The sequence below is a fragment of the Prunus avium genome, chromosome 4, assembly GCF_965620075.1.
Source record: "Prunus avium chromosome 4, drPruAviu1.hap1.1, whole genome shotgun sequence".
NCBI lineage: Eukaryota > Viridiplantae > Streptophyta > Magnoliopsida > Rosales > Rosaceae > Prunus > Prunus avium.
In genome coordinates this window covers 23,200,281-23,217,203 of record NC_142287.1, presented here as the reverse complement: position 1 = coordinate 23,217,203, position 16,923 = coordinate 23,200,281, and the positions used below count along the sequence as shown (strand labels likewise).

General features: G+C 37.0%; 1 protein-coding gene and 1 long non-coding RNA gene across 5 annotated transcripts; both read left to right on the top strand.

Moving 5' to 3' along the window:
- On the top strand, window positions 1–2,548 carry LOC148295064 (uncharacterized). The gene is made up of 2 exons (XR_015835284.1): window positions 1–141; window positions 2,174–2,548. It is a non-coding gene; the product is annotated as an uncharacterized LOC148295064 (long non-coding RNA).
- Window positions 2,549–9,610: 7,062 nt separating this feature from the next.
- LOC110752212 (G-type lectin S-receptor-like serine/threonine-protein kinase At4g27290) lies at window positions 9,611–16,285 on the top strand. 4 transcript variants are annotated; one of them, XM_088252185.1, is made up of 9 exons: window positions 9,611–10,209; window position 10,246; window positions 13,206–14,031; window positions 14,208–14,321; window positions 14,518–14,666; window positions 14,761–14,971; window positions 15,043–15,310; window positions 15,409–15,559; window positions 15,646–16,285. In XM_088252185.1, exons 1-9 carry the CDS (start codon window positions 9,758–9,760, stop codon window positions 15,943–15,945), a joined length of 2,472 nt encoding a protein of 823 aa, XP_088108311.1. In that variant the 5' UTR covers window positions 9,611–9,757; the 3' UTR covers window positions 15,946–16,285. The 4 variants fall into 4 exon arrangements, with proteins under 4 accessions (XP_088108311.1, XP_088108310.1, XP_021808508.2 ...); XM_088252184.1 differs by having other exon boundaries at window positions 9,613–10,209; window positions 15,067–15,310; window positions 15,646–16,284; XM_021952816.2 differs by lacking the exon at window position 10,246 and having other exon boundaries at window positions 10,033–10,123; window positions 13,213–14,031; window positions 15,067–15,310; window positions 15,646–16,281.
- The last annotated feature ends 638 nt before the right edge of the window (window positions 16,286–16,923 follow it).

The following is a 16,923-nucleotide window of genomic DNA, read 5'->3' as shown; positions in this document are numbered from 1 at the left end:
CCGGGTAACTAGGATTTTAATTTAAAGTTCTCGTTCGATGCGTTCTTTATTAATTTCGTACTCGTATTCTAAAATAGGTACTGCAACTACTCGCACACAGCAGACAGGACCCTCTCAGGATCAAGCAGCATGAGACTATTTGTGAGTGGACTTTGTTTTCAAATAATAAGCATAGTTTTATGATGGAAAAATTATGCATATTGTTTTAATGGTTTATTGAATACATTATATATTCAATTGTTGAACTTAATGTTTTTATAAAGTATATGCATTATATTTGGGTTTTGGCATATTTGAGTATCTTGAGTTGTACATATGATTCTTGAGAATTTCTATCTATGTTATGTGTGGGGTACTTGGGGTGTTGATATGAGATATTGGAAAGGAATGAGATTAGTATGTCATTTTGAAGTGCTATAAGCACTACCTTATATACCTCCCCGGATTTGGAACTTTGGATTGGGACCTTGAGATACTTGGATACGTTGGAACCCGAGCATCCTCAACTGGGTGTTTCATAGACCCTTAGCGAGATAGTCTGCTCGCATAGGACTTGTCACAAGCGTACGAGTTTTGAGGATTCGGCTATACTTGCTGGTAGAGTTAGTCCCCCGATTGGATGGCTCGTTCTCTAGCCACATTGTCAATTGAGGATTCTTCCATGTGGACTAGTCAAACAATCCCCGGTTGGATTGTTTCCCCGGTACAAACTGGGTGATGTTACTTATATATATATATATATAGCCGAGTCGCAAGCTTCCGAATCCCGAGCTTACGTATGATGAACTTTTAATCCTTTCTAATCTGTCAAACTTCATTTTCTTTGTAAACTGAACTCTTAGATTGCTCTATTATCGCTCGTGTTAGGGTTTGATTTGTGAGGCCGAAGGCCTTTGTTGTAAATTGTTTAATCGTTCCTGAAGCATGTTGCTTGTTGGGATGTGTACAATTGTGTTTTTAACATGTTGAAAAATTTGGGGATAAGTCCAATTTCCAAGGGAGACTCTGCCGAATTTTCGGCAGAAAGTCTCGTTCTTTAGTAAGTGAGCCCGGTATCGTTTTGATGTCTAAAATACCACGGGATTTGTCCCGGATTCCGAGGAATTCGGGGCGGGTCCTGTCATATATCAAGAAAAGAAGTTTTTTATATCAAGATCTGAATTTTTTTTTTTTTCCATCAATAAAGGTGTGCTTATATACTATGTAACTTCAATCCTAAGTTCTACAATTATGATAATGAGTTAGTTCATGTAATCTGGTTTTATAATCTTGCCAAAGAATTGAAAAAAAAAAAAAGTCTAACGAAGCACCAAACACAGTATAACTTAGTTAGACTATTTATCCGGAATAGCACCAAACCCTTTAAAATTTTATGAATAAACAATCAGTCCTCTCATGAACATATTATAATAATATCCGACAAAAATTAGTCAGTACAATCTGACGTACAAAACAAGCCCTTAAAGACATGTAGTTTACATTGCAATCAAGGTTAATTAAGAACTAAAATATAAATTTTAGAAAGAAAAAAAATAGATATTTAAATAACTAAATTTTGGAAGAAAAAAAAATGTTTTATTTTGGTCTCTCTATAACTCGTACCCTCTCTAAACCCCAAGCCCAGCACTTCATCCACTTTCTCTTCCAAAACCTTCTTTATTCGTTTATTTTCCAGTTAGTATAACTGATGAAACAAAAACCAGGCCATATGAACCACTTGTGTAGTAATTTGGATCAAGGTCTAAAATATTGGTAGTTCAGAAATACGAAAATTTCGATGGAAATATCAGGATATTATCGATATCGATAAAAATTGAATAAAAATCACGGAAATTCTAAGAAAAACTTGGAAATTTTTCTTCAAACTTTGGAGGATGTTTATTTAGTCAATTATCTAAAAAGATAAAATTGCCTTTAGCAAAATTGTTAGTTTTCTAATTTACTAAGAGAAAGTATCAATTTTGGAGAATGGTTTTTATTTTGGGTAATTTCACGAAGTGGTTGGAGCACAAACCACCTATCACCAACATGTTAAGGTGCGATAGAGTTAGGCCTAATCTATGAAGGACAATTATATTGGTGATTTATCTGAGTTCTCTGGTGTTCATAATGCACTCAACTCAAGTGTCACTTGTTATGCCTATGTATCTCTGACTCTGTTTTTTTCCCTCAGGCTGGATTAGCTCTTGGAGAGTTGCGAAAGGAAAATAATTTCCTAAGAAGCCTTTGGCCAGTAACTAATCCACCTTCAAGTCAAGAACATCTTTTACATCCTCAACTTTTACATAAGTCTCTCCGCCCATTCCTTGCTCAAGGGTATTTTGACGATATAGGAGTGTAAAATGTGATTCCATTAAGGACGCCAAGTCCTTTTTGTAATATGTTGTAGATTATGAATATATAGTGGGAATGTGGAATGAATTTATAGTGAGAATGTGGAGTTTTTGTATTGCCATTGTATTGCTCCCCTGTTGCATTTGTATTGTCATCGTATTGCCATTGTAGTGTTGTGGTATTGCCTAGTTATTGCACTTATATTTGTTTCTTATCACCTGTTTTTTCAAGTCTATCTTGTGAGTAAACTTATAGGGATATTTTGTAAAAGAAAACGCTTGATTTTATAAGGTTATTTTGTAAAGGAAAATGCTAGATCATTATTCATTATTGTATAAATAAGGTACAACAAGCACCATATATGTATCTCTTAAATATGATTGATTCGTGTTTAGCTATTGGTGTAAGAATGTGATTCCATTATTGCTTTTTTTATTGATTATCTATTAGTTTAAGAATGTGATTCCATTAAGGACGTCACGTCCTTTTATAAATCAAACTCATAGTTGCTTCCCTTGCAACAAATTATATTAATTAAGAAAACCAACCCAAAATCAAGGCTCCACTCCATTGTAATGTCACGTAGATTATGAAGTGGTAACAGACATGCAATACAAAAGCAATACGAAAGCAATAAACAAGCAATATAGTGGCAATAGACGAGCAATACAAAAGCAATAAAAATACAATAAACAAGTTGGGCGTGGCTTTTCTTTTCCTTGTGCAATCTGAAAAGAAAAAGGCGAGGGGGACAGAATTTGTCAAGACAAAACTGCAGAAAGAAACAGAAAACAATTATATCAGACATTTTCCCTTACATTTTTCCTGCCAATGATATACATACCCTATGAAATTGGAGACATTCTTGATGCTGAAAGTAGCAGAGGCATGCATGATTTTGCAAACACAATGATGAGATTGAGATATGATGCACATTTCACATTTTCCACCTTATTATAATGGAATTTTAAATTATAGATACAAAATTCTTTACTGAAATGATAACCACCCCAAGCTAAGGACGGCACGGCATAAATTAATACAACTTCAATCAGACCTTGGCATTATATATATATATATCCCTTGAAATACAATATACAAATTGCTGGCTCAAAGAAGAGTAACAAAATTTTAATTCCAAATCCAGCATTTCAATACAATGTTGGAGGAAATTGCAACAAATTGATGACTATAAGTCTGCATCTATCTTAAAGATGAAATTCTTTCCACCATCTTGGAGCCCTGACATAATGCTTTTTGATAGTCACTCACCCTTCTCTAAAAAAGAGTTCATCTTTCCTCTGCAGGAAAAAAGAAAGAAAAACCAAGATCAAGATCAAGATGCCAAACTAAGTGGTAAGATATTAAGCTAATGATTGGCCATCCCTATCCCACAAACTTTGATAGGATGCCACCGAAGCTTAAGTTCCCTGGAGTTTCTGCAAGTTTTCACATGGTCAATAGTTAAAAACAGAGAAAGCTTCACTCTAAGTTTCAGTATACTCCCCCTTAAACAATCTCATCTCCCTCCACAGAGTTATCTAATATAGGATGTGCACCAATTTTGACTGATCCAGCCCCACTGCTACAGATAGAGACCTTAGGCACTTTGTGAGTTCTCAATCCCTGTAGAAACTGAACAAAAGGAGAACAGGATAGAAGAGCCTGTAGCGTTGCATTCAGAAAGCACAAATTCCCTGAATTGATTAAACCACGAGGCAACAAGACCGTAGAAACTGTAACAGGCCCATTCAAACACTTATGTAGTTCCCCCTTTACCTTAGAAGCTGATAAATCATCAACACGACCATTCTGCTCTCTGTTATGCAATTCCAGACTTGAAAATTGATTGGAGAGACCACCTTCGTCATTGGATAAAGGTAATGAAGCTACATCAATATTATTTGTTGTCGTCTTCAGAGAATGACCCAAAAACGAATAGCTGCAAACAAGGACGGATCCAGGAATTCAAAATGGCATGGGCTGGATTTACCTTATAATAAAACTCGACAGCACGAATGAATTTAATTAATAACAAAAAATAATACACCTAGTCAATGCTAAAATATGTAGGGATGGCAATTTTCCCCGCGGGTAAGGATCTTCGTGGGGATTCGACCCTAATGGGTCGGGTATGAAGGACAAAAAAGGGGTATGGGGATGGGGATGGGGAATTTTTTGGGTATAGTGTTCGGGTAGGGGCGGGGATGGTATTTTAATCCCCAACCCGAACCCTCCCCGTTTAGAATATATATATATTAGATTTTTGATGAGGTATATATATATTATAGTATATATAAATATGCTATTAAAGTGATTGTACCGACTAAGTTTTATATTATATATATTATATTATATACTTATATAACTTATACAAATCTTAAACCACACTACTTATTTATTTAGTTAACTTCCAATACATATATAAGCATTCTTATATTGTCTTATAAGTATATATTATATATATTCATTATCTTGAATTAGTACCTTTTTTTTTCAACAAAATAGTTATATGTTGGTTTTTTCTTCTGTAATGGGGCGGGTCGGGGAACCCATTCCCCAATGAAGGTGGGGATGGGGAATCCCCAATATGAATATTGCGGGTATGAAGGCGGGGATGGGGGAAAAAAGCTTAACGGGGATGGGAATGGGGATGAGAATGCCATACCCACCCCCGATTCGACCCATTGCCATCCCTAAATATGATAAGTCTCATAGATGAAAATTAGGTGTCTCAATAGATCAAGAGAAAATGGGAATGAAGAGGCCATTTTATTTCTAAGTTTAGATCAAGAGAAATGGGAAGGAAGAAAATTGGCGGAGCTAGGTTTTTTGTTTTCTGAGTTTTATTTTTTTTCTCCCCTTGTTTCCTTTTATAAACGTCCATTATGACACATGTTTCTGATTTTTCCCGCGTTCCTTGAGCTCCACACCCATAATTTCTGCTCCCTGTTTTCCACATTGAGCTCCACGATAATGTCTTAATAATAATTTTTGAATACCTCTTGGGTGACCCCTGCCTAACCCCAAAATCCCTCCTATTGGATTATCATGACCATGAAAATAGTCATTGAAGTTCACCTTATTGAAGAGTCCCCACCCAAATGCCACATTAGGGATAGCTAGTTGCCCTTGCTCAGAAAAAAAATGTAAACATTCAAATCCAAAGGGGCCGTAAGTGGAATAACGATCATAGTAGAACAACCCATTAAGACAATTCTGGCCCTTAGTACCAGGACCAAGGTTTGGAGGAACACTTGGGTGATCATCAGGCATGGGCCTAGACGTGGTTGATCTCTTGATGTTGAAGTCAGGCATTGACAATTCGAAGCACGACTTGCATCCTTCACATTCAACCCACGTTAGTTTGACTAAGGCTTGATGAGTGGGCTCTGCTTTCAACTTTGGGATGGGCTATATCCATTAAGTTTTTTTATTCTCTTAAGAATACTACATGGTATTACAAATGCAAAAAAATATTGGTATGGGTTGTAGCCAATATCGATATTATCGGCGATATTTCGCAGATAATATCATTTTTTTGAGTGAGAGATATTTTCCCACATATCCACCTAATTATCGTCAATATATCGATATTTTTGTTGATATTCGCGATAATATCGGGACCAATAATTTCAACATTTTTCATGCATTATTTAGGCGATAATATCGCGATATGAAACCGAAAAACACATAAAAATGTTGAAAAGTCTCGCTTTTGCGCATGGAGGGATTTGAACCCCTCCCTTTCTCAAGACCCATTGCGCCTTATCCAACACGCTGTAAATGATTTTGTGATTATGTTTTCGGCGTGTAATATTTATAACGTCTTTAAATGTCTGCAAGCTAATATTTATTATCTATGATAAATTTTTATATTAAAAAAATTCCCTAAGGATAAATTTAGGCATATATTTAATGTTATTTATTATTTTATTATGTAGTTGTATTTTTTGTGTGTTATATATTATGGAGTTGTATTATTCACTTTGAGTTTTAATATTGTTCATTATATGTGATACTAAGTAGGCCTCATCATTTGGCCCGCGGGCTCATGGGCCGATGGGGGCCCGCCCGGTCCATTATGGGCTTTGAGATGGCCCGGCCCGTCTTGGGCCGAGCCGAACTTGGGCTTGAGTGTTTGAAGCCCGGCCCGACCCATAGGCCCGGCCCGATTAGGCCCAAGAAAGCCCGGCCCGTCCGCCCACAAAAGCCCGGCCCGTTAGGCCCGCATACATATATAATTATGTATAAATAAGAGTTTAGGATTAGGATTATATCACTTAAATCACATATATAATTTGTTTCATTTCATTTACTTTTCTTTACTCATTCCTAGTTTTATAATTGGATGATTAGCACATTAATTTAATTTGTGTCAATTATTAATACAACAATTATATATATATAAATAAGATGAACAACATATCATATCACCAAAAATAATCATATCACGAAACATAATTGTACCACCAAATATAATCATGCTTTTTGAACACATCACCAAACATTTGCATATTTATTCATACCATCCTTTAAAAAAAAAAAAAATTATACTTATTATTTTAAAAAATTATTTCTTAAAACGTATTACGGTCTAATTATGTAATAACCTCAAAAACAATACTTGGTTTTATTATTTTTGTAGAAAATCTTATTAAGTTGTGACTTTATTAGGTGTTTTATGAATTTGGTTTGATGTGAAAATATTGGAATTAAGTGAGTTTAATCTCAAATTTGGACTAAAATGCCCTTATGATTAAGTTTATGATTTTTTTCGATTGAAGTAGGCCCGTTTTCGCCCGGCCCGACCCGATGGGCTTTCTCAAGCCCGGCTCATGGGTCGGGCTTGGGCTTTGAATTTTCTAAAAAAACCCAACCCGGCCCGGCCCGCTATTTTCTCTCTCCTCTTTAAAGCCCGGCCCGGCCGGCCCAAGCCCATATATTTTATCTTTGTTTTTTTGGTCAAGCTCATATATTTTATCTTATGTATCAAGTGTAATATATTGTAGTAAATTATTATAACTAAAAAATTATGGTGTGTTTAATTTTCTTTCACTAATTACTACATATTTTCTAAAGTCACAGTGTTTGTCAGGTCGCTACATAATCAACTTAAATCACTTAAACCCACCATGCCATGCATTTCCTTCTAATTTTTTGTGATAAAATAATAGACAATTGACTAAGTAAACATCCTCTAAAGTTTCAATAAAAATTTCCAAGTTTTTCTCATAATTTCCATGATTTTTATTCAATTTTTATTTCCTCGATATTTCTCGATATATCTGTGTTTTTGGACCATTGATATTTCCGAAACTCTCGATACTTTAGACTTTGGCTGTTGCCCAAACATCCCACTATGTAGATCCGTGCTTGGCTGCAAATAAGGAATAACAACAAAATTTAGCAGGTTTTATAGCACAAGGAAGAGAAAAATCCCACACCAATTAACATTCGTATTTCAAAATCACGTAATTAACCATACGACTAGAACGGTGCAAAATGTCCTACTAGATGCTGAAACAGCAATGATAACAACAAATTTACTTCTGCATTATTACTTAACAGCTAATTTAGGGCCTAGTGAGGTAAAGCTGTGTTATAATGGAATAGCCATTGTCACCACAATAAATTCTCACACTAAATATGCATCATAAAATGGAACTGAAAACATGCATCACAAATGAACCAATCCACGATGAGAAATAGCAAATTGAGGCACTTCATCATCCATAGAGCAAAATCAATCAGACTAATAGAAGTTTCATCCAAGCATGAAGTAATTAATTCACAGTTACAATACCGAAATTTCCAATCTCTCTAATTACTAAACTTCACAAAATCAATCACAGGTTAGTGAAATTATCCTTCTCAAATGAAAACCATACAAAAAGACAAACTAGTCAATAACAAATACAAAACCCACCTTAGAATCACTCATTTTGCACATAACCGAATTGGAAATTGCTAAGAGAGGAAGAACGAACTGTGAGAGAGAGAGAGAGAGAGCTGCGCGAGAAAGAGAGGAGAGGAGTTGGGAGAAGTTGGCTTTCAGAAAAGAGGTGATAAAAGGTCAATAGATATGCTTATGGAGGGCAATTAGGTAATTTCAAGTCCAAAATAATTATAAGTGAATAAGATTTGTATAGTGATCATTTGGGAATGAAAGTTGGGCAAAGTGATCATCTAAGTGTATTTCCCTTTTTTCTTTTTTCTTTCTTTTTTATTGCTTCAGTTGGCTATTGGGTTAAGATCCTTAGCCCAAGTCTTTTTTTATTTTTGCCTTAAACCTGCTTAGCCCAAGTCTTTAACTTATGGCCCGTTTGCAAAATGTCTATAGGGAAAAGAATCGAAAAAAAAAAATTTGCTTGTGCTTTGCAAAAAACCCACAACAAAAAGAATAGAAAACATAAAAAGTGTGCTGCAAAATACTACAGCGAAAAGAAATGATAAAATTGTTAAAAATATATGCTTGTGTTTTGCAATGTGGAAAGGTAATTAAAAATATAAAATGCGGAAAAAAAATGATAAAATTAAAGACATTATTAAATAAATATTTAAAATAATAATAAAATATAGTAGAATTTAATTATAGGAAGTCATTAGGAGCCCTTTCTCTCTCCTCAGATTTAGGAGTTCTTAGAGATCTCCCTGCTGTAGAAGCTGTATAGGGAGCATGATTGGAGGTGAGGTTTTTCAATTCCTCTCTAAATTTTAGCTAAGGAAGTGGTTTAAAAAGTTCATTGTGGATGCTCTAAACTAAAGTGATCATTTGGGAATGAAAGTTGGGCAAAGTGATCATCCACGTGTATTTCCCAAAGAAGAAAGCCACCACAGTTTCGTCACCCAAAACCCAAAATTCTACTTTGAATTCTCTTTTCGAATTTGAAAATAAAGAAAACTCAAAATTGGAGCCAAAAACTCAATCAAAAAATAAATTTCGTTTCGAATTTCCAGAACTGATTCGCATACTGTAAATTTTGCTGGAGAAAGAACCCCAAGACCTGTGAATGTGCAAGGAGGAGATTCTTTCTTCACCAAAACAAATTTTGGTCTTTCAATGGCTGATTGGTGGGGACCGAGACCAACCATTGATGAGCATGCGCTCACTTGGCCAATTGATTTGTATGAAGCAACAGCACTATAGCCCTACACAGTTCCGTGATGGATCAAGACAGGAGGTAACAAAAAAGCTTCACTTTTGCTTACCAGTCAATAGCCGCCATTGGGTTCTAGCACTCATTTGGTTTTAAAATATTGAGAATAACAGTTGCCCATGTTTTCAATGCATAAATAGTCAATAGTCGTGTCCTAAACTGTATATGTTTGGTCTTCTCGGTTAACAATCACAAGGGTCTCTTCTAATTCTATCCTTAACTCGGATGGAACCAGTAGGAAGGGATATACAAAACCAAATTGAATGGGTCGTCTTTGTTTTTCTTTTATGATTGGTTCTAATTTGCTCTTTCTGTTATTCACACATTCCTTCGCAGTTGACAACATTAGTCCCTCCCAGTCTATACGCGATGGAACGACCTTGGTTTCAAGAGGCGGAAGCTTTGAGCTTGGCTTCTTCAGTCCAGGTAGTTCCAAGAATCGTTACTTGGGCATTTGGTACAAGAACATCCCAGTTAGAACTGTTGTTTGGGTTGCAAACAGATGCAACCCCATTAATGATTCTTCCGGCATCTTGATGATAAACAGCACAGGACATCTTGTGCTGTTGGGTCAGAATAAGAGTGTTGTTTGGTGGATAAGCTCAGCTAAACATGCCCCAAGTGCAAAGGTAGAGATTTTAGATTCTGGGAATTTAGTACTAAGAGATGCAGGAACCTATTTGTGGCAAAGCTTTGACTATCCTTCTGATACGTTGTTACTGCTAAAACATAGAGAATATTGAGAGTAGAGAGTGGAAAGTGTAGAGAGAATGAGAGTTGTAGAATATTTTCTGATTTTTCACTTATGTTTCATTACTTACAATCAACACATATATATACAAATTCCTAAGACATTAGTCAAGCCCCCCAAGTTAGGCAACCAACCAAGTTAGGCAACCAACCTAGTCAAGCCCCCCAAATATTGTAGGTGCCAAACATAGTAGGTGCCAAACATTAATTGACTACATAATTAACACATTAATTGACTACATAATTAACACTCCCCCTCAAGTTGGTGCATAGATATCACCAATGCCCAACTTGCCAAGAGAGTTGTGGAAAGCTATAACAAGAGACTTCCTTCATTAATATGTCTGCATCAAGCTTCTTCTTAATAAAATGTCGATCCACTTCAACATGCCCCCTCACGTGGGACCACTACATGGTGGGCCACACGTGGAGCAAAGGCCACATTGAAGTTAATCATTTCGGTCTGTCGGTGGCAACACCAAATCCAAGTGCAGCCGGTTGGTCGGTAGATCACATAAACCATGCGAACAAGGCAAAGGCAAAGCAAAGAACACAGTAAGGACACAGAAACCCTGTGAACACGGCAAGGACACAGAAAACCTGTGAACACAGCAAAGGTAAGGTAAAGGACACAGAAACCCTGTGAACACGGCAAGGACACAGAAACCCTGTGAACACGGCAAAGGACACAACCAAACCCTAAAATAGGGAAAGGCACGTCAAGGTAAAACCAAACCCTAAAAAGAAAGGGTAAGGCAAGGTAAGGCAAATAAATGCCAAGCAAAGGCAAGGTGGCAAGGCATGGCAAAGAAAGCCCAGATAGGGCAACAAAACCTTAAAGATAAGGTAAGGCACGACAAAGGCAAGGGCAAGGCAAACCAAACCCAAGCAAAGGCAAAGGCAACCAAACCCTAAAAAATAGGATAAGGCAAGGTACGGAAAGTCAAGAGCAAAGGTAAGGTCAACGGGCATAACCACATCGGAAACACACCGGTAAAGGCAAGAACACGGTAGAAGCAACAACAACATTGTCCTCAACAAGAGACAACAACACTGGCAGCAGCAAGAGCAACACTGGTACCAGCAAGAGCAACACTGGTACCAGCAAGAGCAATATAACTATCCCCAGCAACACTGTCCCCAACAACTCTCATAACAGGTAGGAGCAACAACACTGTTAACAGCAAAGGGACACAAAAGGCAAGAGCTGGCACCATCAAAGGATGGTGTAAGCAGCAACAACAATACTAGCAGCGTCACAAATACTTCCATTATTGCAGACACAACTTCTCTTCACTCCTCCTCTCCCCCTGAAGAGAAGGGGTTGTCAGAACCATAAAAGCAGTGGCACTTGAGAAACAGAAGCTGACTGAAGCTCAGATGTAGAAGAATCAGTCATGGCAGATAGGTAACTGAATTGCAGGCAGCGGAATAGATGAGCAGCAGTGTCACTCCCCCTCAAATCCGACGACGTATGAGAGTCGAGATTTGGAGAAAGCAACACCGGTAATGACAATAAAGTTGCAGCACCCAAATAAAGTTGCATCTATCTCCCCCTCAAATCTGACACTGGTAGAGGGTCGAGATTTGGAAGAAGAGAAAATGAAATAATAGTAAAGAGACTCAAACATGCCAGTCTCGTGGTAGAAACAAATGCAAGGAAAGGTGGAATGGAGATGGGCATCCGACAACTGGAGAAAAGGAATAAAAGATGGAAAAGAGTCTGCAACCCAAAAAGAAAGAAGGATTAAAAATGAATGAAGGTGGATGACGTGTATGCACACATAGAGAGAAAGGGATGAATATTGTATAGATAGGGTAGGTGACGTGGACAAGTGTAAGAGGTGTTGAAACGGAAGCCAAGTTATTGGCGTGGGTGTGCATGAGAACGAAGAGATGAGGAGAAAACACCCGTGGGTAACACAGAGAAAAGTGAAAGGCAACAAGGGAGAAGAAATATACCAGACAAAAAATTGGATGGAAATAGAGTGGAAGAAATAATTTAAGGAAATAAAAGGGAATAAAATAAGAAGTATGAGATTGGTGGTGAGAAAAGAAACCATAAAAAAGAGAATAGTAGTATTAAGAAAATGGAATGTAACAAGTAAGACACCTATCACGTGGGCACAAGAGGAAATGATGAAGAAAGGCAATATGTGATAAGAAACAAACAAACAAAAAAGGAACCCACCAAAAAAAGAGACAAAGAAAGGGTGCTAAAAAACGAGAAGGAGAAAGAGAGCTCAAGATAGCAGCAAAGAAGATAGAGACCAGCAGAAAAGTCAAAGAAAAAACATAAGGAAGCTCGTTAGAGCTTGAGAGATGATGCAAACACCAGAGTGGCTGTGCAAAGGGAACAACGGCAGTAGTGTAGCTCGGCATGACAGAGACAAGGCCGAGTAGGAAAAGGCTCAGCGAGCGGTGACGAGGCTCGCGGAGGAAAGGAAATGGCTCGGTGAGCGATGATGAGGCTCACGGAGGAAAGAGATCATGGTGATCAAGGAACGTAATGCCCATAGGAAACAAATTATGCCATCGTGGCCAAGGGACTTATTGCCCATACAAATAAAGAGAGGAAATTTAACAGAAACAAGAGAATTTACAGCAACATGAAAAAAAAACGCCAACGACTCTCAATTTGATAGAGGATCTTAAGGATTAGCCATAGGCTCTGATACCATGCTAAAACATAGAGAATATTGAGAGTAGAGAGTGGAAAGTGTAGAGAGAATGAGAGTTGTAGAATATTTTCTGATTTTTCACTTATGTTTCATTACTTACAATCAACACATATATATACAAATTCCTAAGACATTAGTCAAGCCCCCCAAGTTAGGCAACCAACCAAGTTAGGCAACCAACCTAGTCAAGCCCCCCAAATATTGTAGGTGCCAAACATAGTAGGTGCCAAACATTAATTGACTACATAATTAACACATTAATTGACTACATAATTAACAGTTACCAGGAATGAAGATGGGATGGGACTTGAGGACAGGTATAAAACGGAGTTTATCAGCATGGAAAAATTCAGAAGACCCGTGTCCAGGAGATTTCACTTATGGGATTGAAATGGAACTTGATGCATATCCTGAGGCATATGTTCGGAAAGGCAATGCAAAATACTATCGTACTGGCCCATGGAATGGCCTGAGATTAAGTGGTTTACCAGAATTAAGGCCTAATCCACTTTATAGGTTCAACTTTGTCTATAATTACAATGAAGTTTACTACATGTACAACAACCTTCAAAATAAGTCTGTAATCTCTAGATTAGTTTTGAACCAAACCGCCAGTACTTGTGATCGCTTTACATGGATTGAAGCATATCAAACTTGGAGGGCCTATTCATTAGTACCAAGAGACTTGTGTGATAATTATGGCATCTGTGGAGCCAATGGAAAGTGCATCATTGGTGAGAATCCAGTCTGCCAATGTCTAAAAGGATTCAAGCCTAAGTCTCAAGAAAAATGGAATTTGACAGACTGGTCTCTAGGATGTGTGCGCAATAAACCGTTAAGCTGCCAGGAAAGATATAAAGATGGGTTTGTCAAATTTGTTGGCTTGAAACTGCCAGATACTACACATTCTTGGGTGAGCAAAAGTATGAATCTTAAGGAATGCAGAACTAAATGCTTGAAAAACTGTTCCTGTATGGCTTATACAAGCTCAGATATCAGAGGAGGAGGTACCGGCTGTGCCATCTGGTTTGGTGATCTAATAGATATCAGGCAGTTTGTGGCTAATGGACAGGATCTTTATATTCGTATGCCAGCCTCAGAGTTAGGTATGGAACTTTGTAACACGAGCTGCTTGTTAAATACATTTTATGTGACATGTAATTCAATTGTTGTTTCCATTGTGTTTCATTGAGAAGCCCATTTTGCTTCTATCTAAGTTAGATAATTGACCTTGATTTTTCTTTTATTTTTTTCTCTACTGCTTCATACAACCATGATGAAGAAAATGGAGGTAAAGTGAAGACAGCAATGACAATAGAAGTTTCTGTAGCAGTAGTGTTTTCTGGAGTGCTGTTTGTTGGATATTACCTTCACCGAAGGAGGAGAAAATTAAGAGGTAGAGGAACTATTTTACCCTGACCATCTTTACAAAATGTTCGTTGTTGTTGTTTGATTATATTTTGATGAGTTTTTTTTTTATAGTAAGTGTTTTAAACCTCTATTGAGTTCAATTTGGTTAGAAGAGATATGGTTACTCTTACTTATATCTGTCGCTAACACAAAGCCCATTTCTATTATATGAGAGAAAACAGATATAGGCGAAACAAATCAGAACAACGAAGGGGAACCAAAGGAGGACCTGGAGCTCCCGCTCTTCAACCTGATCACAGTAATAGGTGCCACAAATAACTTTTCAAGCGATAACAAGCTTGGAGAAGGTGGATTTGGACCCGTTTACAGGGTAAACTTGTAACTTGCTTTATAATAAGGCCAAACTAACAAAGAATCAGTTCACCCATTGTTTCACAATATTTTGAAATACTCTAAATTTCCAGGGGACACTACCAGATGGACAAGAAATTGCTGTGAAGAGGCTTTCAAGAAGTTCTGGCCAAGGATTAAATGAGTTCAAGAATGAAATTATACTGTTTGCCAAGCTCCAGCATCGAAATCTTGTAAAGCTTCTTGGATGCTGCATTCAAGGAGAGGAGAAAATGCTAATTTATGAATACATGCCCAACACAAGCCTGGACTCCTTTATTTTTGGTTTGGACCGTTAATTGCTTTGAAATCATTCATATACAGGTTTTTGAACAGTGTCGTATATAGAACTGAAGTTGAATGTGGATTAAACTTGCCAGATCAAATGAGAGAAGAATTACTGTTAGATTGGCCTAAACGTTTCCACATTATTTGCGGAATTGCTCGGGGTCTCCTCTATCTCCATCAAGATTCCAGGCTAAGGATTATTCATAGAGATGTCAAAGCAAGTAATGTTTTACTTGACAACGAAATGAATCCAAAAATTTCAGACTTTGGCTTGGCTAGAACATTAGTTGGAGGAGATCAGACTGGTGGAAATACAAACAGAGTGGTTGGAACATAGTAAGTTTTCCTTTGAATATTTTTCCACGATCTACTATTCATCCCCATCAATGGTTTATTATGTTCTCACTTCCATATGATGTTTTTACTTTCTACAGCGGTTACATGGCACCTGAATATGCTGTCTATGGGCTGTTTTCTGTCAAATCTGATGTCTTTAGCTTTGGTATTTTGGTGTTGGAGGTCATAAGTGGAAGGAAAAATAAGGGATTCTACCATCCAAACTACAGTCATAACCTTATTGGACATGTAAGTATCGATAGTAAAATTTCTTCTTCATACATATTTGACCTATGAATGGCAATTAACCACAAACGAGTTTTGACATGTTTCAGGCATGGATATTATGGAATCAAGGGAGGCCTTTAGAACTGATTGATACGCATTTAGGAAGCTCATATACTCTATCAGAAGTGTTACGTTGCATCCATGTTAGTCTTCTATGCGTGCAACATCGTCCTGAGGATAGACCAACCATGGCATCCGTGCTTATAATGTTGGGAAGTGAGATTCCCTTGGCTCAGCCCAAGCAACCTGGTTTCTTTATAGAAACGGAATCACTTGAAGCAGGCGTTTCTCCAGGTAATCAATGGTCAACAAACAAAATATCGATTACACTTTTGGAGGCTCGTTAAGGATCGATTAATTCGTGGTATATAGGTTCATGCTGCTTGGCTCAATTGTTGTGCATACTTCCAAAACAAGTCACTTTGTTTATAGATCGGTGTCAGTTTTTGAACACTTAAATTAAAGCATGGATATGTGAATTCTTTGTTTTATGGAATTTGGTTAATATCCCTACTTTCATAAATCTCATAAACAGGCTTGGGTTATTCCATACTGTTGTTCTTTCGTACAGTGCCAATAAAAAGGCTTTACGTTTAGGGCCATCCAATTTTGTAGGTTCAGGCTTTACCAACGCGAAGCATTTATTTATTTATGTTTTATGGAACTTAGACAATGTTTTTCCCTTTTATTATTCGCATTCGTTGGGATCTCTTAATAGTCTTTTAGAAGCAGAATTTGTTTCATTTTGCTCGAAACTCATGAAATAAATTGATTGACATCAGTATATGTGTGAACTTTTAGTCACAACACATGAGTAACATGCTCTGGTTTTTTTAGTTTTTATTTATTTATATATAAATGATATTTTACTTTAATCTAATTTAAAGATACCAGCTTCAGAAAAAACGAAGTCTAAAGTCAATGAAAGAATAATAAGGCAGAGAAAAGAATTGAAAAGAAATGAATTGCGTGACCTGCTTTATCAGCCATGGCGTACATTTACGACTTTGAGTTTGAGGTTAGATATAAATTTATAAAATATTTTGTTAAAGGACTTTAGCATATTGACATTAACTGCATTCTCTCAATCACTGCAAAAAAATTTACATGTAACTAGGATATCATTGTTTTGTTATTTCCGGCCAATAACACAATGACGCGTAGAAAAGTTATCTTACATATCATTGCGTTATTGGCCAGGGATAGCAAAAAGTGTGCTATTCCCGTTACATGAGAGTTTCTCTCCAGACACTAGGCTCACTGAAAAGCTGAAGAAACTGGCTCCAATTAAAATTGTCAATTAATTTGGTGGGTTATAATTGCAT